At 36.5% G+C, this 25,508-nt stretch overlaps 1 protein-coding gene across 2 annotated transcripts; it reads right to left on the bottom strand.

Moving 5' to 3' along the window:
* Positions 1 to 818: 818 nt before the first annotated feature.
* Positions 819 to 22,571, bottom strand: STARD6 (StAR related lipid transfer domain containing 6). Of its 2 annotated transcripts, XM_069467975.1 has the most exons (8): positions 22,506 to 22,571; positions 21,017 to 21,100; positions 17,575 to 17,668; positions 17,142 to 17,191; positions 12,100 to 12,226; positions 8,267 to 8,384; positions 5,270 to 5,363; positions 819 to 1,197 (listed from the first exon to the last, which is right to left on the bottom strand). In XM_069467975.1, the coding sequence occupies exons 3-8, from the start codon at positions 17,662 to 17,664 to the stop codon at positions 996 to 998; spliced, it is 681 nt and encodes a 226-aa protein (XP_069324076.1). In that variant the 5' UTR covers positions 17,665 to 17,668; positions 21,017 to 21,100; positions 22,506 to 22,571; the 3' UTR covers positions 819 to 995. The 2 variants fall into 2 exon arrangements, with proteins under 2 accessions (XP_069324076.1, XP_069324077.1); XM_069467976.1 differs by lacking the exons at positions 12,100 to 12,226; positions 17,142 to 17,191.
* Positions 22,572 to 25,508: the final 2,937 nt, after the last annotated feature.

Below are 25,508 nucleotides of genomic sequence, written 5' to 3'. Positions count from 1 at the left end.
GCACTTAGATGTTGATCAGCGAAACCAATTTGATGGTGAGCACATGTGGTGCTTATTTTTCCATTCTTGGGATACTTCACTTAGTAGAATGGGTTCTAGCTCTCTCCAGGAAAATACAAGAGGTGCCATTGTTTCTTATAGCTGAGTAGTACTCCATGGTATGTATACATATACCACATTTTATTAATCCACTCATGTATTGATGGGCACTTGGGTTGTTTCTACATCTTTGCAATTGTGAATTGTGCTGCTATAAACATTTGAGTGCAAATGGGGTTTTTTGTTTTGTTTTGTTTGTATGCCTTTTGATGGTTACTATATGGAGTCTTCTGCAGTGCCCTGTCTGGGATATACGGGCAGCAATAAGGAAACCCAGAGAAACTACTGAATGTCATTCCTCAAGTTTCAAGGCCCCTAGACAATTTGCTTATTCTTTCCACCTATGCTAGAGTTTTCTTATGCTTGTGTGCTGTGTTATGTGCAGGGTTTTTAGGTTGTAAGAGGAAAGATGGGAGAAATGAGCTACTACGTCTTGTGGCCCACAACCAGAAATTGATACATGACTCATTCAATTTTAAATTCTTAATGTCATTGGTAATACATTCTAGTGGAATTCTTTTTAATTTTTATGTTCATATTCCCTATAATTCTCAATTGAAACAGTATGTGAAAGAAAAACAATTTAAAATGTATCTTAATCTTTAAAGCTGATCTCTGCATCTGCTTTCTTATTGATTCTCATACACAGCATTTTCCAGGGGCAAAAGCAAAAGGTAAAAATGTATTAATAACATTTGTTATTTAACATCATTCTTATGTGAGATTAAAAACTATTTAATGCTGTTTTCTTGTACAACTATGAGTTCTTATTTTCACAAAGTATCTTCAGTAATTTGTATAAGAGTACTGTCTAGAATCCTTTAACTGTATTTATGCATGTTGACTCACAAGTAAACTGCAATAACTGCTGCACATGATTTCATAGCAGCAAGACCTCATTTCTTGTTTTGGAATGATGAAAGAGTATTAGGATGAAATCCATATCCTGATGAAGTTTTCTGTGCCTTTATTCCATCTTTTGCATTGAGGATGAAACTTACTAAGTTGGAAGGCATGGTTTTTTCAATTATTGATGGGGACAATTTTCCTCTCATTTCTGTCTGGACAAACATCACTAGTTTGGAATATTCTCGGTTTCTGTAAGCAAAGGAAAAGTTTTAAAAAAGATAAAGAACTTTTAGATTTACCTATTGACTTTACAAGTTTGTAGTGAACAGGATTCTTGTCTCATATACCACTGATTCCCTCCATAGTGCTTATGATAAGATACTTACCAAAGGAAGGAAAAAAAATAGAGTGACTTGCAAACACATCCCTATAAATAAAATTTTAAATAGAAATATTAAGTAGTTAGAATACATCTTAAAATCTTTAGTTTTAGTCACCTTTTTTTGTCATTTCATTGACTTTTAAAAATTATAAAGGTAATATATATTTATTATGAAAATTTAAGCAACACAGATTTTTCATAATTAAAGAGGATTACCCCTTTCTTATTCCTGTTATCCTGTTCCCCAGAGAAAATCCCCGTTTATAATTTTAACTATCTTTTCAGACGGTTGTCTATATATATGCAAAGAAATAATACATATGTACATAATATATCATACATACCTAGGTCAAATGTTTGTGCATTTAAAATTTTGACATGTTATTTCCAAATTGCCCCCTAAGAAGACTAGTATTTTATATTATAAACCAGTGATTTTCAAACTGGGGTATGAGAGGATGAATACTTTTAAGGGAATAAATTTTACAAATTTCTATTTCCATATGCATTTTTTTCCTTAATCTGATCTGAGAATATATCTCTGATGGAGATGTGGGCTTTTACTTTCCCATCAACCTGTTCACAATTACCCTACTTTTGCTTTACAGAACAAAGGCATACCTATCATCCATACTAAATAGTACTGAATAGTGCTTTACCCTGGCATGCAAAAATCTTTGAGATGTTAAAGGGAAAATCTCATCTATTAGAAGTGAGTTGAGAAAGTGAATGATTAATGACTGGATAATATATCCTTTCCCAAGTCATGTCAATTCTTTTAATAAAACTTAAGGATCTAATTGAATTGTCAGCTGATAGGTCATTTAAAATATTTTTTGATGATAGGTTAGTTACTATGTAATTTATGGCATATAATTCAGAAAGATTTTAAGGCATTGAATGATAGTGCTGGAATTAAACTCCTTCCATTTAACCCATTTATTTATGTGAGTAAATTTTCTCAGTTCTTATATTTGTAAACTAAAAAGTAGGAGTAGACTTTATATTGAATGCTGTCTGATTTTATTATTTACCCATCCACACCTAAATGAAATGAGTATAATGGTTAGAAGCATGGACTCAGGAACCAGTCTGCCTTGGTTTGAAACTGAGCTTTACTATTACCTATATTTAACCCCAAGAAAGTTCCTTATTCTCTCTGGGCTTCCATTTTCTTTTCTGACAGTTGGGCATAGTAATACTACCTACACTTCATGGGGTTACTTTGAGGATCAAATGAGTTAATATGTGCAAAATTGTTTACAACAATATCTGGCACATAGTAAAGGATATTTCATTTTTACTAATTATAAAAGATGTGTTTACAATAACAGTTTGCATTATGTTTAATAATTATGTAACAAAATTTGTAATTTTTAAAGTTTTGATCAATGTGTAATGATAACTTAGTACAGAAGGCATACATTTTTAATTCTTAGGTACTAAGGCCATAGGAAATAAATTTAAAAACTTAAATATATATTATTTTTGCAGAGAATTATGATAGAGTGATTAAAAAAGAATTCAAAGCATAAAACACTCTATTAGAATAAAATTATGTGAGGGGAAAAATAAAAATGTGAGTTCAAGGAGAAAAGAAATGACATAAAATTTCTGACTTTTAAAAGGAAACGTTGTATATATTTTGAAATGGATAATGTCATGGTGGGTTTCAAATTGTTATGGCATTTATAATCTATTAGATGATATAACTATTTTTTAATGTCAGTATTTAGCATATGCTGAAAATTGTTTCCTTTTCATCCATTTAATTCTTTGAAAATTTTTTATGCCAACTAAAAAATGTGCAAGGGGGAATGCAGTTTTATAAAATTCTTTTAAGGGATATGAAAACCACTGCTCCCACCAATAGTGTGAGTGTCCATTTTCTTATACTCTTCTCTGTGCAGAGTTTAGACTATTTTTACAGTGCCTCAAATGGCTGGATTGAGAATACAGTAGGCCTTCCTTATCTCTGTTTCACTTTCTGCTGTTCCATTTACTCACAGTCAACCCATGATATGAAGTATTAAATGGAAAATTCCAAAAATAAAACATTCTTACATTTCAAATTGTACATCATTCTAAGCAGCATGATGAAATCTTGTGCCATCCTGCTCAGTCCCGTCTAGGACATGAATACCTTTTTCCAGCATATTCACACTCTATATGCTACTTAGTCACTTAGTTACTTAGTAGCCCTTTCAGTTATCAGATTGAAAAAGCATAGTGTATGTATGGTTTGGTACTATCTGCAGTTTTAAGCATCCACTGGAGGTCTTGGAACATATCCTCTGCTGATAAGGGGGTACTACTGTCTGTAATAGCAGTTTGTATGGTCTTAAATCTCTATTTGAGTTTACTATGGCTTTACACACATAAGAAAGCCTTTCCAGTGTTTACTCGAGAGTATCTCTACAGTTGACAAGGTACAAGAAAGGGCCTGGCCTATGAAGCACACTTCAAGTGTGTAATTTCCCAACTAGAGTCTCTGCCAGCAGCTGATTTACCTTGCTGATTTGGAGTAATAATCCTTTGTGTAACTGGTTCTAGGAACAAATTTCAATGACCCTTATAAGTTTTTTTTTTTTTTTTTTTTTTTTATAATCCTCTCCCTAACTAACTACTTGACCTTCTTGAGTTATTTCCCAGAAATGGCAGAATTTCTGCAAGACAAAGGAGCTGAGATTCCAAAGGCTCCTGGGCAGACTTCCTGAGCCAAGACTCACCATCCCTCAGTAACCTGCTCCAAGCACATAGACTCTTGTTCATTTCCCCTTCTTAATTTCTAGACAACTTGTCTCTTGTTAATTTCCCCTCTTTAAAAAGCCCATACTCTCCCTTAGATGGGAAGAGGGATTTGAGGCTGCTTCTGCTTTTAACATGTCTTTCATATCAAAATATCCTTTCTTCCTTGGCAATCCTCATAGTCTCAGCCATTGGTTATTCTGTGCCACAAGCAACTGGATCTAGGCCAAAACCCCCTAATGGTTTTGAGAAGATTTGTTTTGTTCTCTCCTGCTATGGAAAATAAACTCTTGGCCATAGATTCAAAACTGACAAATGGATAGAAAGACAATGCATTGTTATCATTATTATTATCCGCACCAATGATCCTGTCCATTAATGTGAATAATTGTGAGGTTTTTCAGTTCTCTAATTCAATACAGAAAACATTAAGAAATACTCATCTAAAATTTAATTTTATTTTGGCTTCTTTCACATAAATATTTTTTTCTTGTATTAAGATGTTTATATCTGACCAATATGAAGTTTTATTACATGTTTTTATATGCTAATGTCTTTTACTTAATAAAAATCATTTAGCAAATATTAAAACTTAAAGAATTTGTGAAATGATAAACAATGAATTAGAGTACATGCTTTTACAGAATATGTATATTTTATGTTGCCATTTTATCCCTAGGCTGGCCACCTTTAGGCAGTGACTCATCTCTGATTTCTCCAGCTTTCTTCTTACCTGAATGTATCTACTGGACGTCTCATTCTGCAGGTGTCTGCTCCTCCCTAGCAGGTAGTCCATGGGGAAGAATTCATTCAAGGTAAAGCATTCATTGCTAATAAATATGTTATACTTCTAGTGAAATTTATTTTTAATTCACAAAAATTCCTTAATAATTTATAGAAGTGACTCTAATGGAAAAATATAAAACATTAGGGAAGTTTAACTGCAGGGAAATGTTTGTATGTTTGACTGTTCTCAGAAACCTCAAATCATTCTGTGCAGGGAAGTATCCATTCTGATTATACTTAAGATGAAAACAATTATAAAAAGTCATTTTAAAAATCACATTAGGGGCAGTTTTTTTCCCCCAACTGAATATGCTGGTACGTATTTCTATGAGCCAGAAATCCTAGACTAAATCACAAGTTGAACTAAAAACATTGCTAAAATAAATAAATGCAAATAACACTTACTCACTCAGAGGTGAACATACAAAGCCACAAGGATGGTTATAACCACGGATATAATTTGAAGATGGAGGAAATCCTGGAAAATCCACACTTTGAGCTAAGTGATTAAAAAAAATTAAAATGAAACCTCTACAAAGATGAAAAACTCTACTTTCAGTAACATATTTTTTAAAAAAATGTATGATATGGCATTTAAGTTAGTTATCAGCATTAACATTAGCTTTATACATGTGAATATGTTTGCATATATGAATATATACACAAGCCAAAACTGAGAAAATACCACTATGAACACTATTGTCCTTTCAAAGTTTGGCCTGCTAGTATTTCTAAGATGCTGTTACATTGTCTATACAAGAAAAACTGTTAAAAGTATCATTTAATTACTTTCTGAGATTTAAAAAAAAATTTTCTGAGACTGGGTCTCACTCTGTTGCCCAGTCTAGAGTGCAGTGACATCATCATAGCTCACTGCAACCTCCAACTCCTGGGCTCAAGCAACCTTCCTGCCTCAGCCTCATGAACAGCTGGGACTTCAGGCGCGTGACACCACACCTGGCTAATTTTTTAAAAAACTTTTTTGTAGAGACAAGGTCTCACTATTGCCCTGGCTGTTCTCAAACTCCTGGCCTCAAGTGATCCTCCTGCCTCAGCATCCCAAAGAGCTAGGATTACAGGCATGAGCCACCATGCCTGGCCTGTTTTTTGAGATTTGAAGCAAAAGAAGTTATCACATAGAAAAAGACTTCTATTGTTGTGGGCTCATAGATTTTCTTGTTAATCATTTTTTTAAATAAAGTGTTTAAAGTAGTTAGATGGTCTATCAATAAAGAGTTTAAAATGCCCCCTTCTGCCAATTCCCTGTAGCTAACTTCAAACTATAGTTAAAAATCAGTAGGAGTTTGTTTTAGGAATTACACAGCCTAGTATCTGTATTATATGTGAATGTAGAGGGAGGTGGTTTGATTATGATTTAATTTATGGTTATCATATATACTGTTTATAAAAATATTTTAAGAAATATATTTGTTAAAACTATATTTGTTTATTCTGTGCAACTGAATCCTGCTCTTGTCAGAGAAGATGGATTTTTCTATATGATTTTAACATAGGCAATCAATTCTGTGGGAAATACAATGTGAAACCCTAACTTAGGAGACTAATGTGGTTCAATGAATTTTCCATTTTTATGACTTGTAACATTATCTTAACACAGCCTGTTATGTTGGCATAATGGCACTTCCAGGGTGATATTAAATATTTTTTTTCTTTTTGAAATACGGAGATTATGCTTGTTTTTCTTTAACACGGTGACTGCCACACTAGGAAAGAAAATGTTTTTTTTTCCGTGGGGCCACAGTGTTTTATTATGAAAATGGAATAGAAATTTTGAAAATAAAACAATCCTTTCTAATTTAATGAAAAATTTGTTATTTTTTGTTTTCTGTGCATGAGTTACATGCCACTCACGTGGTGCTTGAATCAATTTTTACACTGCATGTCAATTGAGTTATATGTGACTCACGACATACTTATTGAATTAGTTTCAGAGAATTGAGCCTTCATATACTTCACAAGACCCCGGGCTCAAAACTAGCATGAGTTAACTACAACTCACATGGCAGTTAATGTATTAAAAAGAAATTGGAGGGCTGGGTGCGGTGGCTTACGCCTGTAATCCTAGCACTCTGGGAGGCCTAGGCAGGTGGATCATTTGAGCTCAGGAGTTCGAGACCAGCCTAAGCAACAGCAAGACCCATCTCTACTAAAAAAATAGAAATTAGCTGGACAACTAAAAATATATAGAAAAAATTAGCCGGGCGTGGTGGTGCATGCTTATAGTTTCAGCTACTTGGGAGGCTGAGGTAGGAGGATCACTTGAGCCCAGGAGTTTGAGGTTGCTGTGAGCTAGGCTGATGCCATGGCACTCTAGCCCCAGCAACAGAGCGAGACTCTGTCTCAAAAAAAAAAAAAAAAAAAAAGAAAGAAAGAAATTGATTATAGTCTACAAACAGGTATGGGTCTTTTGTGAAGCATATGGTGGGGTAGTCAGCATTTATTCTGGAAAATCAGAGAGACCTGAGTTTTAATTTTGGTTCAGCTGCTTCTTAGCTATGTAGCTTAATTTCTTAACTGCTTAATTTCTGTCAACTTCAGTTTCCTCATTAGTGAGAGAATGCATGCAAAATATTTAGCTCAAAGCAAGATGCAGTGCAGGCTAAAAAAAAAAAAAACCATTAAGAAGAAAATTACAAGTATTCATCAAAAATCCATTCAATGAAAATTTCTTAAAGCAAATTCAGTAGTGATCTGTGTACCAAATGACTGATGACCTCTACTTGTTGATTTTAACCTCAGTACTCAAGCTTCCCTCTGATCAGTAATGAGATAGAAATGATCTGCTTTAAAAATATGAAAAATACCAGATCTATGATTCAGACAGACAATATTTTGTGTTGTAGGCAGTGACTACATTTTATGTGGCCTCATTTCAAAAATGAGACAACAAAACATATATGAACATTATGAACATCAGCCCTTAGTATGCTGCAAGACAGATAACTGGGTTTGAGTGAGTGCTATGACTCATTTTGGACTCTGAAATTTAGAGTGCTACAGACATCTCAGAGTAACTGAAAGCTTGTTGGGAAATAATAACTAACAAAACTTAATTGTCCCTATCCCCAAATAATTTACAGTAGGGGAAACTGTTTAGATAGATGTGAGATTAAGAGGAAAAAGAGAGCTCTATGCCATTGTTCTACCAAAGTCCCTTCACAATGAGTTATTTTAAATTGCCTTGAATCCAAAGTTCCTTATGGTACGAAATGGTAAAATATCAGGCATGTCTACATGGTATGTGTACTTGTTGGTCCCACTGAGTAAATTTAAAAAAAGGAAATAGTTGAAAATATAATTTCTTCCAAACTGAATTAAAGGGGAAAAATTTACTAATAACTCATAATAATTCCAAAATGTGAGCAAAGTAGTTCAACTTACAACTGATAATGCTCATATTTCCTTCGTAGTGCTTGATGTTTACTAAGTCGATAAAGTCTCGGGGGGAAATTGAGCCCATGGCAAAACTTTGCGTAATGGTATGACACAAAACTGTGTCCTGCAACAAATCAAACCATAAAGATTGTAACAACTATTTATTTACTTATTTTTAAAGTTTTATTTTTTTAATTGACAAACAATCGTATATATTCATGGAGTACATAGTGATGTTTTGATATATATAGCAACAATTACTTAATATCTTTTCTTTGTATTGTTCCCCAAAGAATTTCATTGCTCCAGATTGGCCTCTATTTGGAAAAGGCAGGGCTTTGAAGTTTTAAGACATTATCACCAAAGCAGCTTGCATTTTGAGTATTAAAGGAGCATTTAGATCTATAATTATGAGTGTATAAAATTCAGGAAGTAATCTTGAGATAATCTACTCTTTCAGTTTTTAGATGGAGAAATTGAAGCCTAACAGATTAAATCACATGCACAACTAGAGATTAAGTACAGAACTAGAACCCAGGTTTCCTGAATCCCTGTACAGTACTATTTCAACTACTCCACATTGACTAGGTAATATATTCTGAAAAATGCATTGATTTAACACCCTGGGGTATAAGGCCTAAAATTAAAGACCAATATTATGTGCTGCCTTGACATTTGATGAGACAGGAGGGTCTTGAATGCCTAACTGCAAGTTCTCTCCCCACTCTGCTGCTGCAGATAAGATCCTCTAGCCAAACAACCCTCCTTGTCAAGAGGACCAGCACAGTTAGTTACTACTTACCCCTGTTTTGTGGATTTCAGTTAGCTCCCTGCTGGCCCTTAGAATTATTCAGACAAATCAATCACATCCTCCTTCAAGAACTGGGGCTTACTTCACCCTGTTGACACCACAGAGTCTGCCTCCCACAGCCCCTGGTTATTCACTCTGTTACCATGTCACCCTTGTGTGTCATTGTATGTCCGCCTCCCCTGGTCTGTGATTAATGATTAGTAAGCTTCTGTCAATTTCATTTGTCCAGTGATAGATATCGTGCGTTTGGCCATCCGCATAGCCCTAGAGTGGGAATCCTTTCCTCACCAATAGGGTGAAGAGGAAGCAATAAAGACACACCCCTGGAAATGAAATACTATAAATATTAATAGGAAGGTAAAATAATAATTCTTACACTAATGGTATTCAAAAACACTGTGGTATACTGGAAAGGGCTTGGGATTATGAGATCAGGTACAAATCCTGGATCTACCATATATTGGCTGTGGTAACCTTGGGCAGCCACATATTCTCTCTGAATTTGTTAAGTTTTTTGATGCCACATCTAGTATTCTTTCCATCATTACAGATGACTTGCAACAACAAAGAAATATCTGAAGTGCTAATGGAACTGTATGGTTAGTATCATACAATGATGAATGAAATAGTCCAATTGAATTTTCATTTGTGATGGACGTTTCTTAAACTGAATGTTCAAATCCCAAGGTCATAGACATGTGTTTTTGTGAATGGGAACTTCCTCCCTTCAAGATGAAACTGATGAAGATCAAGGTCTTTCTACAAGATGAAACTGATTTACCTTCCTGGGCTTTTTCTACAACCTCTCTTCTCCCCCAGACTTTAAGATCAGTTTAATCAAAGTAGGTAAAATTATAATATTCTAAATAAATGATGAGGTGGTGGCAGATATGTTGGGCATTTATTGATTTCTGTTTGTTTTGATGAGTGGAATGTGGGTTGGAGACTCAAAGAACCAAAGACCCAGTGATCTGCAATTTAACAAATTTAGTCATTTATGAAAATCATAAAATTTAGTTTTACTCCATCGTTCACATTTCTTACCTCTTTCTAATGAAGTTATTATTAGCCAAAAACCTAGGATTCATTTTTTTAAAAAGTATATCGACATATAATTTACATATCATATCTTCACCTACAGTTCAATGAATTTTCTAAAGTAAATTTATTTAGTTGTGCAAGCTTTACCACAATCCAGTTTTAGAAGACCCATCTTTGGTTCCTCTCTCCCTGCATCAGTAAGTCCTATTGACTCTATCTCTGAAGTGTATCTTTGGATCTTCTGATCCATCTCCCTCTCCACTGCTACCACCCCAGCACAAGCCACCATGATGTCTCATTGGGATTGCTATGATATCCTCCTAACTGTTCTCACTGATTTCATTCTTGCCCCCTTACATCCATACTCCTTTTAGCAGTTGTCTCTTGAAAGTGTAAATCAAACCAGTCACTCCCCTGCTTAAAAAACTCCAATGGCTTTCCACTGAACTTAGAATAAGATTTCTCCCCCTGACCTATCAGACTCTTGCAGAATCTGATCCCAGCCTAACCTCTCCAACTTCACCTCCTACCACTCTTTTCCTTGCTCTTTCTGTTCAAGCCCCACAGACCTTGTTTTTCTCTTCACCAAACATTGCTAAACTCTCTCCAGCCTCAAGACCTTGCATTTGCATTCCCTTCTGCCTGTTACTCTCTCCCAGATCTTTGCACATCTCCATTTTGTTCCTTGGGTTTCTAATCAAATGTCTTTCACTCAGACCCTTCCTGATTAACTAGCTATACATTAGCTTCTCCTGGTTATTGTCTATACTGTTATCTTTCGTAATACTTATTCTCATCAATCTTAGCCTTCATAATACTAATCATTATCTGATAAGTTTTTTCTATTGTTTACTTGTTGATTATGTCTTTTCTGACCACAGTATAAGCTCTGTGAAAGCAGGGACATTTTCTGTCTTCTTCCCTTATGTATCCCTGATTCCTGAAACAGTATGTTCACAACAAGTGCTCAAAAAGTATTTATGAAATGAATTAATTAGTCAAAAGAATATAAACGTTTGTTTGGGGAGAGCCTGGAACAAAGTCAGGATTCCCTCACAAACAGATTCGTAAGGAAAAACACAAACAATAACAGAAATGGAGAACAAAGAGAACAAATTTGAACACATGACATTAAGACAGGAGAATTATCACCCCTCCCTTCCAGGTGGTTATTTTTATAGTGGTCTTAATGAATGACAGATCTATAGTGTGTGTACCAAAGTTCAGAATTCCTCACTCCACTTCTTTTTGCTTGTTTCTATCCCATTTCACCCTGTGTCATTCTTTTACTTCATTTGTTTCTCCTCCTGAGCTTTCACTCTACCCTCACCTGGCACTGATTTTTTCTTCTATCCCTTTCTAATCCCTACTTTCCTCTCATATGCCCTCTTCCCTTCTCTCGCCTGTCCTGTCTTCAACTTTCTATTCTGATTACCTGTATTTTTCTTTTCCCTTTGATTTTATTCTCCCTCTTCATATCTGTTTAAGTAAAATAATGCATTTGAAAGTGTTCCTAAACTGCAACCTTCTGTATAATGTTATTTCCTTACTTTATTCTTGCTCTTAAACATTACATGCCGTTTGTTCTTTAGTCCCTATGGCGTTTGTCTACATTGTTCCTGTTATCTAACATAATATGACTAAAATAAGTGTGCAGACTTCCCATCAGCAAGGCATGCTTAATCTTTGTTTTCTATGTAATGGAGGTGAATCTCTGATTTCAGTTTGCGCATAACAAATGGCACACATCTGCAAGAATTGACCAGATTCAGAATGTAATATGCATTTACAAAAAGAATAAAGCTAATTAGAATTAAATTCTTGACAGGTAAGAGGGAAATTTTAAGGCTTTTATAAAGATTTGAACTCACTTGAATCTATAAAATACTGTGTCTACATAACATAGTTTTAATAAACTCAATTCATTAAGATATAAAACTAAAAAAATGTTAATGCAGTAAAAGTCCAGTATTAAACAATAAATTACCGAATCAATCCTCTGTATCATATTGTACACCTTCAATGATTTATCCCAAGTAAGTCTGTTTCCAGGTTGGTAGAGGAAATCAGATAGTTTAGCTGTTGATTCTGGAATTATCCCTTCCACACGGTATCTATAATTAACAAGGAGAACTCAAACTTTAGTCTAAGCTGAAAATGTAATGCTATCAAAGCGTATAAAGGTAGGCTAATTTAGCAAATAACAGTGAAGAAAACTTGAAGATAATATCAGCAATTTAATACACTAATGTTTAATGGAAAGTAGCAAAGTTCATTTAACTATACATTGTAATAATATACATTATTTCAAAATTCATTTTTCTACAAGTAGGGTATTTATAGTTAAGTTTTTGGGCTGTCAAAAGTTATAAGCAAATTTTTGACTGCATAGGAATTGGCACCCCTAACTCTCACGTTGCTCAAAGATCAATTGTAATATTTTATTGAAACACAGCCACATTCATTCACTTATGTGTTGTCTTTGTGTGCTTTTGTACTATAATGCCAGAATGAGTCGTTGCAACAGAGACTATGTGGGCTGTAAAGCCTAAAGTATTTGCTCTCTGAAAAAGTTTGCCAATGCCTGGCTTAGACTGTCCACTGAATGGTTGATCTTTTATTTTCTAGTCACTTTGCAAAAGGGAGAAAAGTATGAGTAACAGTTATTATATGCAAGGCAGAAATTATTTGTTTTGCTTCCTGGAAGATTATAAAATATAATTAAAGTTGTGTCTTAGGAAAAGGGTAGGCTCCTACTTAAAAAGTATCTAATTTTTTTCATGTTTTTTGTTTGTTTGTTTGTTTTTCTTTTGAGACAGGGTCTCACTGTGTTGCCCAGGCTGGTTTTGAACTTCTAGGCTCAATGGATTCTGCTGCCTCAGCCCCACAGATAGCTGGGATTACAGGTATATACCACCATGCCTGGCTTAAGGTACCTTATCATAATAAACTAATTAGAGATGTACTGGAGTTATGGGACTTCTAAAATTATGTAAATATCATGTGTCTTTGGAGATGGAAAACATCTATGTTTTGAGTACTTAAGTCCATCACGCACTGAGCAATTCGGTATTTGTGTTTAAGGCTCTTCAGATATACCAATTTTGTCATATATCTTTTATATCTATTAATCATTAAGATGAAACAGTTCTTTAGATATTTTATCAATATCTATAATAAAATTTGTGCTCATTATAAGTGAAGGTCAAATTAAAAATATTTTAGCTATTTTCTCTTATCCCTTATAGTTTCTGACAAGCTTCAGCTGATATCTCGAACAACTGACAGATCAGTATACATGAAGTTACACTTTTTACAAATTATACATTTAATTTCAGGCTGTAGTGAAAACCTTTTAGTAAATGTGGATTTGTATAACCACACCAATTTTAATATGTCTCTAAATCATTTTATAGCCTTTTATGGTTTTTGTGAATGACAGAATAGTAACTACGAGGGTGAGCAAGGAGAAAAATAGTATAAAATGTCTATTTTTGCATACTAAAAACTCTAAACTTGGGGAAGCACCTGTAAAATGATAAGATCCTCATAGCCCTTCAGTGATCTTATTTTTGGCATTTCCTATGTAATATTAATGAGTTGGGGGTGGGACTTCCAGAGTGGCTATGTGATGAGTTTAGTAAACCATCTCCACAGTGAAACAGCCATTTTACTGGTAAAAATCATTTAAAAGAATAAAACAAAACCCCACTTGAGTCTCTGGAAATTGACCTAAGAGCATACAAGAAATGGAGAAACATTTTTTTTTTTTTTTTTTTTTTTTGAGACAGAGTCTCACTCTGTTGCCCAGGCTAGAGTGAGTGCCGTGGCGTCAGCCTAGCTCACAGCAACCTCAAACTCCTGAGCTCAAGCGATCCTCCTGTCTCAGCCTCCCGAGTAGCTGGGACTACAGGCATGCACCACCATGCCCGGCTAATTTTTTTTTCTATATATATTTTTTAGCTGTCCATATAATTTCTTTCTATTTTTAGTAGAGATGGGGTCTCGCTCTTGCTCAGGCTGGTCTCGAACTCCTGAGCTTAAACGATCCGCCCACCTCGGCCTCCCAGAGTGCTAGGATTACAGGCGTGAGCCACCTCGCCCGGCCGAGAAACATTTTTTAAAGAAAAAATCTACTAAGTTTATGCAAAAAAAGTGAGAGTCTATGGCATCTGAGCCACAACCTGCTTCCAGCCATCTCCTTCACCCTACAGAAGCTCTACTTCTGTACTTTGGTACTTTACAACTGTGATCCCCAACCCATATCAGTCCATGGCCCCTTGGAAACTGAGCCAGCTGCACAGCAGGAGGTGAGAAGTGAGGGAGTGAAACTTCATCTGTATTTACAGCCACTCCCCATCACTTGCATTACTGCGTAAGCTCCACTACCTGTTAGATCAGCGGCAGCTGTGTTAGATTCTCATAGGGGCATGAACCCTGCACATGCGAGGGATCTAGGTTATGTGCTTCTTATGAGAATCTAATGCCTAATGATCTGAGGTGGAGCTGGGGTGGAGATGCTGGGGAGCAGCTGCAAATACAGATTATTATTAGTAGAGAGGTTTGACTGTACAATAAATGTAATGTGCTTGAATCATCCTGAAACCATCCTCCACACACACCTCCTCTACCCGTCTGTGGAAAAATGGTCTTCCATGAAACTGGTCTCTGGTGCCAAAAAGGTTGGGGGCCACCGCTCTACAAGGTGGGTGCAGACAGAGACAGAGTTCCCTCTCCCCACCAGCTTCCAGTCCAGGGCTGTGGTCTCACAGTAGGAGGGGAAGACACTGAAATCTCTGCTGCCCACAATTCCCAGCTGATGTTGTGGAAGCTCTGTTCTAAAATTTACAGTGTATAAGTTATATCTCAATAAAGTTATTAAAAAATGAATTAGTTGTTCCTTAAGTTCTTTTTCTCTGAAATAGAGAATAACATTCAGTTTCCCATATAAATCTATTACATAAAAGCAATTACTGTAGAAATTATTAATGTTTTTACAGTAGGTAGAGAACCTATATTTTATCTAAATAAAATATATTTGTATTCTATTCTGCAATACAAAATAATTCAGTAAAATATTTATGAACAACTTGGTCTTTAATTATTTTGTTATAGTCATATCTTTTTATTTGCAATTTATATTTTTTCATTATAAATACATTTTTACTAATTTCCTCTTCTGCCCACACCCAGCATTAATTATAAACCAGCTACTGATGTTAATGACTGTGTTGTTACTGATGTTACTGATTCTTTTACTTGTGAAATATAGAAGTGTGGAAAATGACCTAGTATAAACCCCACATTCTATTTTTCTAATAAAACCATGCTATAATTCTCATCACTGAATAACATAAATTTTCATTCCTTAAGTTTTTCATAAGGTGGGAGGGGATAATAACAGTGAAACAACACCTTTTAAATTATCTTATTAACAATATCTGAATTATTTTGATAGTCAAGAAGAGTTTTAGGATTCAAGGTTAGGAAGATATTGAACCAGGATGAATACTCAGCTAAGTCAGAACTCTTCATTTTGGTCACAGAAACTTTATTCATTACTTTTGTTACTTAAAAATATTTTTAACCTATTTAAATCTGAATGCTTTACTTTATAAAATTTATAAACTATCTCACTTGTCTGCCTCAGAGGATAGACGAGAGGATTAAATGTGGTGGAGGTAGTAATAGCAATAATAAACGGTATGGAAATAACTGGTAGAGGAGAAGAAAGTAACATGCTAAGCAAGCATGAAATGCATACGGTAGTAAAGGTATACTCTGCCATAATCCTTCTCTGGATAATTTGTCTTGATTATTCCACAGATAGATCTGATAGTTTTGGGGAGGTCAGAAAAAAATAATGATTGTGAAAGTATAGCCTCTGAAGCAAAGTCCTGGCTTCTAAGTTTCATCTCACAATACTTACTAACTAGGTGACTTAGGGATAGTAACTTATGTAGGCCTTTATTCATCTGTAAAATGAAAATAACCACAGTGCTTACACTGTGAGACATATGAGGAGTAAATTAAACAATAAAAGAAAAGTATTTAGCATAATGCCTGACATATAGTAAGAAATTAATGTTAGCTGCTTCTAACATTTAGGGGAATGCATAGGACAAACTGTTGATAAGTCTCTATTTCATCCCTCCAGGGCATAAAGAAATTCCAACCAAATAACTGAAACTCTACTCATGTATGCAGGCAAATGCCCAAAGCTAACCACTAATGGCCCTTTTTGAGTGACAAATTATTGAGAAAAGGCCTACATTGAGAAAATATCTTGAGGTGTAAGACACTGTTGTGGTGCTACAGCTACTGCAATGAACAAGAGTGATTTATTTCTAGTCTGGTTCCTATTCAAGTTCCTACTCTTGTCAGGTTTATAATCTGACAAAAAAGGCATATAATAAATAAGAAAACAAATGCAGGTAAATTATATATCGTGATAAGTGCTATGAAAAAGATAATGGCAGAATAATGTGGTAAATAGTGCCTGACTGTGTGTATTTGGGAACTTTGGCGAAGTGGCCAAAAGGGCACTCTAAAGAGGAGATAATGAACCTGAGACCTTGAGGACAAAAATGCCATTAGCCTTGGGGAGATGTGGGGGAACAGCATGCCAGGCAAGAGAGAAGCAAATAGGAAGGCTCTGAGTTGGGTTTACACTCAATGCATTCAAGCAACAGAAGTCTGTTGTGGCTCTAACAGGGAGAATGAGGATGAAATGGTAGGCAATGAGGCCAGAGAGGTAGACAGGGGCCAGATAGTGACTTGCAGATCATGATAAAATGTTTGAACTTGCTTTTTTTTTTTTTCTGCCTGATCACTGCCATCATGGGTTATCATATACATGGTATATAATTGCTCTATTTTATTAATATCACATTTCAGTTTAGTCACAATAATTTTTAGTTACTGATTACTATCAAATAATTTGTATAGTTAATGAAAGAGTGATGAATTCCAGATACATTTATACCATTGAAATTAAAACAATCATTGCAAATAGGAAATTATACTCACAGGTTTCCTTGGAATTTTCTAGAAGCCTTGCTGGAAACAGTTACCTTTTTCTCAATGGGGAATAAAAATCCACAAATAAATTATGTTCAGATACAGAAAAAATGAAAATTAAAAAACAAAAGTAAAGATACGTTTTTTCTGGTTTGTAAAAGAAAAAATATATGTATATATATTTTATTTTTCTTAAGGATGGGGTTTCACTATGTTGCCCAGGCTGGAGTACAGTGGGTAGTCACATGCATGATCATTGCATACTACAGCCCTGAGCTCCTGGGCTCAAGCCATCCTTCTCCCTCAGATTCCCAAATAGATGGGACTACAGGTGTGCACCACTGTGCCCAGCAGAGAAAATATTTTTTTAAAAATTTTACAATGAATTGTTTCTCATTAATAAAAAAAAGACGCTAAAAACATAGTTGACTTGTTTTCTTACTGAAATCTTAACCACTTTCCAGCCCGATGTATCTTGACTGTAACCTAAAACTTCTTGGGCAGTTTGTTGGGCAATTGCCTTATAGTCCATCTATCTGCAAAGATTTAAAAATGGATGATTGGTAAGAATGTAATAATATAAAAACTTTTAAAATGCTAGATTACATTTCAATACTTTTTCTACACTGCCTGTCACATAGCAATGAACAGTAATTACTTGTTAAATGCATACATGCATGAACCCCTTTCTTCTTACTCAAAGTCTTTCAAATGAGAAAATATATTAGGTAATTAAATATGAAATGCCCGATTTCTAATCAAAAGTGTAGTTTGTCATATCTCAAATGAGAAGCAGTACAATTATTCAAAGTATATGCCTAAACTATCAACACAGTTTTGCCACCTTAATGGTAGCTTGTTTATGCCAGCAGCCAAGAAGCCCGGAGAGTGGTGATGAAATCCCAAAAGGCATTTTCCACAGCTTGTTGAGAATTGAATATTTTTCCTTGCAAGAAGTGGTCCAAAGCCTGGAAAAAGTGGCAATCAGTTGGTGCGAGGTATGATGAATACGGTGGATGACAGAGAGTTTCCAAGTCCAGCTTCTGTAGTTTGAGCATTGTTTGTGCAACATGTGGTTGAGCATTTGTCTTGCAAGAGGATTCGCCCGTCTCTAGTGACAAATCTTGACTGCTTAATCGCAAGCATCCTCATCATTTCATCCAATTGGTTGCAATAGACATCTGCTGTAATCCATTGACCAGGTTTCATGAAGCTGTAGTGGATAATACCAGCGTTGGATCACCACACAGATACCAGTAGCTTTTTTGGATGAAATTCGGTTTTGGACTGTGTTTTGGCATTTCATCTTTACCCAACCATTGTGCTGAAAGCTTGCGATTGTCAAAAAGAATCCATTTTTCATCACATGTAACAATATGGTATAGAAATTATTTTTTTGTCATGACAGCAAAGAAAGGCAAGCTTTGAGACAATTTCTCTTCTGATGCTCTTTTAACATTAACTGCCATGAGAGTTGTATTTAACTCACTCTAGTTTTGATGCTGGAGCCATGGAAGCATATATAAAATCTTACTTGTTGATGTTCTTATTGTTACAGTTAATATTGACAATTTAATTCTAAAAATGTGGATTAAATGAATAGAAGTCAATAAATTTTGTTTTTCTATTTATGTTTACCTTTAGAGTACACTTGAAGTTTTTATTCTATTTTCATAATAAAACATGTGGTCCCAAGGAAATGTTTCTGATTTTTTTCTGTGGCAGTCAATTCAGTTAATTCATGCGGAACCCATCCATCCAGCTTTACCTCGTCAATTTGTTTCAAATGATCCAATATTGTTGGAATAGTAATGTCAAACCTTGCTACTATTATAATTCACGCATAGGTTGAGATAGATGTGTTTCCACTACAGCTTTCAGCTCATCGTTATCCACCTTGGTCTCAGGTCCCCCACGTGATTTTCAACATTAAAATCACCAGAACGGAACTTCTCAAACCATCGATGTACTGTGCATTCACTAGCCACATCCTTTCCAAACACTTTATTGATATTTTGAGCTGTCTGTGCTCCATTGGTTCCATGATGGAATTCATATTAGAAAATAACATGAATTTTTGACTTATCCAAAATTGCTCTAAAAAAATTTGAAAGATAATCACAAGCCAAAACGTGCCTTTGAAAGACTGAGGATGTACCTTCACAATAAACATAAAATAAGAAGTGTGAAAATGAAAGGTCAGAGATATCAACTGTCAAACTTAGTATTTAAGGAAATCAGACATTTCATACTTAATAACCTAAATCGTATAGTGGAAAAAGGCAGACTTTGGAATAAAAAACCTGGGTCAAATCCTGTCTTTGGCAATTATTAATCGTGTGAAGCATGTTACTTAATATTTGTGTTTTTCCATTTTCCTCAAAGTGTAAAATTGGGATGCTATCTACCTTGTAGAATTAGCGTGAGGATTAAATAAGATAATGTACTTAAATGTCTAGTGCCTGGCACACAACAGTCATTCAATAAATCATGGCTATTTCTAACAGCTTAATCATGCTTCCTTTCTCTTACAAAGCATCACAATGTATTGATCATGCATTCTTTTTAAAGTGAGTGGCAGTGGCACTACACAATCTGACCCCTGGCTTCCCTTCCAACACACCTCCTGCTAGTCTTCTTCTCGTCCATTTAGCTGCAATAATATCGATATACTGGAGGTTCCTCAAATACAACCAAGCAACTTCCTACCTCAGGGTCTTTGTACGTGCCATTTCCTCTGCTTGGAACATTCTTCCCCAATGGGTTCACATGGCTGACTCTGCTTCATTGGTGTCTTTGTTTAAATGTCACCTCCTCAGACAGGATCAAGTTTAAATTAATTCGATTTAAACACATTTACTGAAGCCCTACTCAAAGTTAGGTACTGCAGTGGACTCAATGTTTAGGTTCCCCCGAAATTCATATGGTGAAACCCTAACTCCCAAGGTGCTGATATTAAGTGGGGCATTTAGAAGGTGATTAGATCATGAGGACTAAGCCTTCTTGAATGGGATTAGTGCCCTTTTAAAAGAGGCCCCAGAAAGCTCATTTGTCTCTTCTGCCATGTGAGGACACCACCAGAAGTTGACAGTCTGCAACTGGACTAGGGCCCTTACTAGAACCCAACCATGCTGGCACCCTCAGCTCAGACTTCCAGCATCCAGAACTGTGAAAAATAAATTTCTACTGTTTATAAGCCATCCAGTCAATGGTACTTGGTTATAGCAGCCTGAAGGGACTAAGACAGGTACTGTGGTAGGTGTAGCCAAGACAGTTGAGTAAGATACTCTTTTGGCTGTGAATGAGTTCAGGAGGCTGTGCCTCATTTGTCCTTGGGTCCATCATCCAGTTTTCAGTTAGGGAAAGCTGGCAGGTATGGTGGAAAGAAGGTGCAAACATAGAGCTAGATTCAAATCCTGACTTTGCCACTCACCACTAACCATATTATTTTGGGTAATCTGCTTAAACTTTGAACTTCAATTACCACATCTATAGAATGGGGATAATAACACCTATCTCATGGAGTTGTTATAAGGATTAATTAAGTTACTATATATAAAAGTGCTTGAAACAATGTGGGGTCCTGTTCTAGGTTATCAAAAAGGTCAGCTTCTTTTCTTAAAACAGACACATTTAAGTCCATCATTTAAACTCTCCAAAGACCTGCCTCCTTAAGCACCCCAATAAACCTTCTTAAAGTTTAATTATCAGAATATTTCTTCCGTAGCTCTCACCTAAAACTCTTTAGGTTGGATCATAAATCTAGTTTCTCTTGTGTAGTTCTCCTAGCAAGGTATAACAGCTAGTTTCTAGCTTCTATATTTGAAAAACTCTAGTAAACCATTATAACCTTCTCTTTCCTAGTAGAGTCCTCGTTTCTTTACCTTTCCTAACAGATGTAATTCGGAATTTTAATAACTATTGAGACTCCTCTCCAAATCCTCGTGGAAATCTCCATATCTCTTAACCTGTGAAGAAACAAAGCATAAGTAGAATTATTTTGATCTGGGAATTAGGTAATCTGATAATTTGAGTAACTGAATTTGATAATTTCCTATCTTTTCAGTGTCCTTTATTTACACTTTATGTCTCAATTAGGAAATATTTATTATACATGCCCCAAGATGGGAGAAAAAGGTAATACGAGAAACTTTAAAAGATACTGTCTATGGAAAGAATCTTTAAGAAATTATTTTAAAGATGGCTAAGTTAAAAAGATATTTAGGTGGAATGTGGATTAAAAAAATCCAACTTTGAAGCTCATGCCATTAACAATCCTGGGCGGGTCCCTGACCTGGGCTTGCTCTAGCATATAAAACACAGTTCTTGATTTCCTATCAGTAGCCTACTCAGTATTGACTGACTAGAAATTTTTCTGATTATTGGAACATACTATTAGTTGTAAACTCGTGCAGGGACTGTGTCTTATTTTCAAATCACTGACACACAACAGACATGTGTTTGAACCACTAAACTCAATTTTATAGCTTCTGGACTTTTTCATTTGCAAGAGAAAAGGGAAGGTCAAGTTTAATAAGCTGGAGAGGGTGAAAAGAAGAAAGAGCAAACAGCAAGAGTACAGTAGTATTACCTGGTGATGTAACATCAGATGAGCTGGAACATATTCAGATGGAGTGATGGTCAAGAATATCTTCACCCATAAGGTCAGTGGAAAGTAAACATAAACCAATATTGAGATGGCATCTTATTCTGATACACCACTTGGTTGAAACTGAATTCTTCGCACCTCGTATCCTGTCCCAGCCTTGTAGACAGGTTCACACATGTTGTTAGTGGGTCTTTACATCTGTCTGTATAATCTCCCTCTTTCTGGGCTGCCTGACTGGGTCCCCAATCCGTGCTGGGTCACTGCCATTCTTCCCTGGGAATTAAGGTCCCCAAGGAGTTTATTAAATCCCATCCCTGGCCAAACTCCGTTCTTCAATCACGCATCTGCTTTGTGTGTGAGGGGGTAGCTGGAATCCTAGCAGGGCCGGGCTCGGGGTGGGATGGGGAAGGCACTCAGGAGGGAGGGAAGGAAGTGGTGGGGGGAGCTGCCCCCTGGCTGAGATGATGTCTTATCTTGGGAGGAGATGCTCTGAAAGCGGGAGGCTGAGCCCACTTGGAAGGACTGGTGCTGTGGGGCTGGCTCTCAGCGACAGAAGAGACAACGGCCGGCGTCCCCAAGTCTCTTTCCCCACCCGGTCCCCTCCCACAGCCCCGGGGGACCGGCCAAAGGGAAAATAGCCCGTCTGGCGGGTAGATTGGTAGAGAATAGCAGTGACGGAGGCGGCGAGGGCGTGGGTAGCAGTGACGTAGATGAGGTCCAGAAACACCCCCTCTCAGCCCCAGAAAGAAGAGGAGAAATCACACCTCCCAGCAGGGGTGGCGACCCAACGCCCCGCAGCGCCCTCTTCCCCGTGCCGGCTCCCGGATCTCGGCTCAGCCCCACAACCCCGAGCGCCGCGCATGCGCACGGCGAGCCAGCGCCATGTTGGGTCGGTTTGAAAGCAAGCGCGGGTGTGGTGCTGCGCTGTGACGGCAGAGACGCCTGCGAGCAAGTGGAGCCTGAGGCGGGGCGGTGTCCGGGTTAGGGATGCTTTGTCGCCTCTCCAGTCCGGTAACAGGCCTTGGCTTTCGGGCGGGAATTGTGGAAGTGTGCGTTTTTAATCTCTTTTGGGGCCTTAGTGGGTGTGTTAGGCCGGATAGGAAGGCTGTATTTTTGAGGGACGTCCCATCCCTTGACAGCCCGAGAAAAAGGCTAAAAGAAGGGTGTCGAGGAGGGAAGAGGAAGAGGTCTGCTGAGGGAGGGCGCGTGTGGAGTCTCTATGGAAAGAACACTTTAGGGGGAGTGCCCCCCGGGTCGGCGGGACCTGAGGTGGACCTCTGGGGACTTGAGGCGGCGATGGGAAGAGGGTCGCGCTCCGGGGAGGGCCACCTCGGAAAACCCTGTCCGCCCACTGCGGCGCTCACTCCGGCTGCTGAATAAACGGTTTCAGACTCAAAAGCAACTCATTGAAGACTGTGTCTGTGTCAGTGTCTGTGACGGACGCGGGCAGTGGAACCCCGAAGGAAGGATGTTGCCTAAAAAGGGGCAGAAAAGTTCGAACCCAGCGCGCCCGGGGCGGGGGGACGAAGCGTGGTTGACAGGCGCCCGCAGTCTTCGCTTTCGAGGTCGAGGGATTCTCCTTTTTCTGCTGCAGAATAAACGAACGTTCGGATTCATGATTTATTAATAGCGATCACAGAGCTGTGACTTCCAAGGGTGATTCTTAATTTCCTGTGCGATATTTCCATTGGGTACTTAACACTCAACATTCTGTCTTTAAATCAAAGGTAGTTGAAATTTCTTGTCCAGAAGTTTAACATTCTATTCTTTGGCATGATGAATTTTCTTTTGAAGATTGGAACTGAAGAGTTTATGGAGGAAATGGTGAGATATATGGGATTTGCTTAAGTAATGGGATTCAAAATAATCCTATGGCTGAAGTGGGGAGAAGAGGGTGGAGGTATGGATAAGAAATTGGGGTATGTTGGTAATTACAGGAAGCAGGATGGTGGGTGCATAGGAGTTTATTAAACTAGTTTTGCATACATTTGGAAACTTTCCATGATGTTAAATTTTGGAGATTTTTTTGGTCAGTCTTTTGAATTAGAATAATTAATAAATATCATCACCCACTTACTGACAATAATAATCCAACAGTTTTCTCTTTTAAGGTTTTGCTTTTGTTTTTAAGATTTTGTAAAATAAAATCAGTAACCTGTGCTGCGTTCAAATAAGGGAGCAAACATTCCGTCAAGTTATCCAAGCAAATTTACTTGAGTGAAACTTTACATAAAAGGGATAAAAAACGGATAAATCTAACTTAGTTTAGCCATTTTTTAGAGATATGCCAATATCACAGCATTCAGGGAAATCGAAGAGGCCAGTTAATCATTATTTTATATTCTGCTGTTGCTTTCACTACCATTGTCAAATCTCTTGTAAAGGCTATGTTGCATGCTCTAAGGCTGTGACGGGATGAAATTTTGCTTTGTCTCTAGTTAGAAAACTTTCAATATTGTAAAGTAAAATTTGACAGTTACACTGAAAGTTGTTATAACTAAAATATTTCTGAAATTATATTAATAGCCCAAAATTAAACTTTAAATTTACAGTATAAGGCTGATGCTGTGGAGGCTGAGGTGGGAGGATCCCTTGAGGCCAGGAGTTTGAGACCAGACTGTGCAACATAGTAAGAACCTGGTCTCTTAAAAAAAAAGAAAAATTAGCCACGGGGTATGGTGGAACACATTTGTAGGGCCAGCTACTGAAGAGGCTGAGGTGGGAGGATCCCTTGAGCCTAGGAGTTTGAGACTGTAGTGAACTATGATCACTCTACTGCACTCCAGCCTGAATGACCCAGAGAGATGCTGTCTTACCAAAAAAAAAAAAAAAAAGGAAAAAAAATTCTACATCATGTCATGTAAGTCCTAGACTCCAATCTTTTGTTTGTAGCACAGAAAATCCACTGATCTAATTTTAAAAGAATATCATATCATGTACTTAGTTCCTGTTCATTGTTATTTTTTTAGGTTTTCAAATATAGATACTATTATTGCTGTACTAAAGTAGACAAGAATTCTCTCAGTTTTAATAATGGGAAAACAGTAAGATGACTACATTAAATCGATTTCCAGATTATTTAAGCTTTTAAAAGAGGTGAGCTGAATCTGTTTAACATAAGAATTGAAACTAGCGTGAGGGCAGTACAGAAAATGAAGGTCAGGAAATGATTAAAAATTTTATTTTAGGAAAAGGTCATATGGCTAGCTCATTCTATCATAAGATTTGTAGTTTATTTCTTTACAGATAAATATTAAATTATTTTGTTCTCTCGAGTCCTTTTGGGGGGAAAGGTTTGGCTAAAGTTAAATAATGACATTTACAACATCAAAAGTGGATATTCTCCATTGTTCCTTCCTGTATTGAATACTTTATTTGATGGCTTTAAAAAATTTATTGAGCACCTACTATCTGTACTGCATGTTGGTAGGCTTATAATTTGAAAAATATTATGTATTGGGGAATGTTAGATATTGTGATGTCATAGAGTGTATTACCATATGAAAAAAGACTATTCACAAGTAGTTTTTAGGACTGAAAAAGTGAGTACTCTTTCCTTGGTATTTTCCATGTATGTTCTCAGATAATTTTTGTATACATACTTCCAGGCATATAGTAAGGGCTTAATAAATGTTTTCTAAATCACTGATGAAAGAATTCATAGTAATAAAGATAATAGACAATCTACAATGCCTAAAAAGGAGTATCTATGATAGATAATGGACTTTATTCTTTAAAGAAAATTATTAACAGTTTACATATGTAGT

This window comes from Eulemur rufifrons, chromosome 5, assembly GCF_041146395.1.
Source record: "Eulemur rufifrons isolate Redbay chromosome 5, OSU_ERuf_1, whole genome shotgun sequence".
In the NCBI taxonomy this organism is placed as follows: Eukaryota; Metazoa; Chordata; class Mammalia; order Primates; family Lemuridae; genus Eulemur; species Eulemur rufifrons.
Note: the sequence above shows the minus strand (reverse complement) of the source record. Positions and strands in the feature narration are given on the sequence as shown.

Bases quoted from the DNA above. Each gene is read 5' to 3' on its own strand.
- STARD6 (XM_069467975.1), bottom strand. From the start codon at position 17,664: ATGGACTATAAGGCAATTGCCCAACAAACTGCCCAAGAAGTTTTAGGT. The intron at 8,385-12,099 runs GTAATTTATTGT...GATTTGTTGCAG, and splicing joins TGATACAGAGGATTGATTCG to GACACAGTTTTGTGTCATAC. The intron at 1,198-5,269 runs GTAAGTGTTATT...CTTTGCTTACAG, and splicing joins GTATGTTCACCTCTGAGTGA to AAACCGAGAATATTCCAAAC.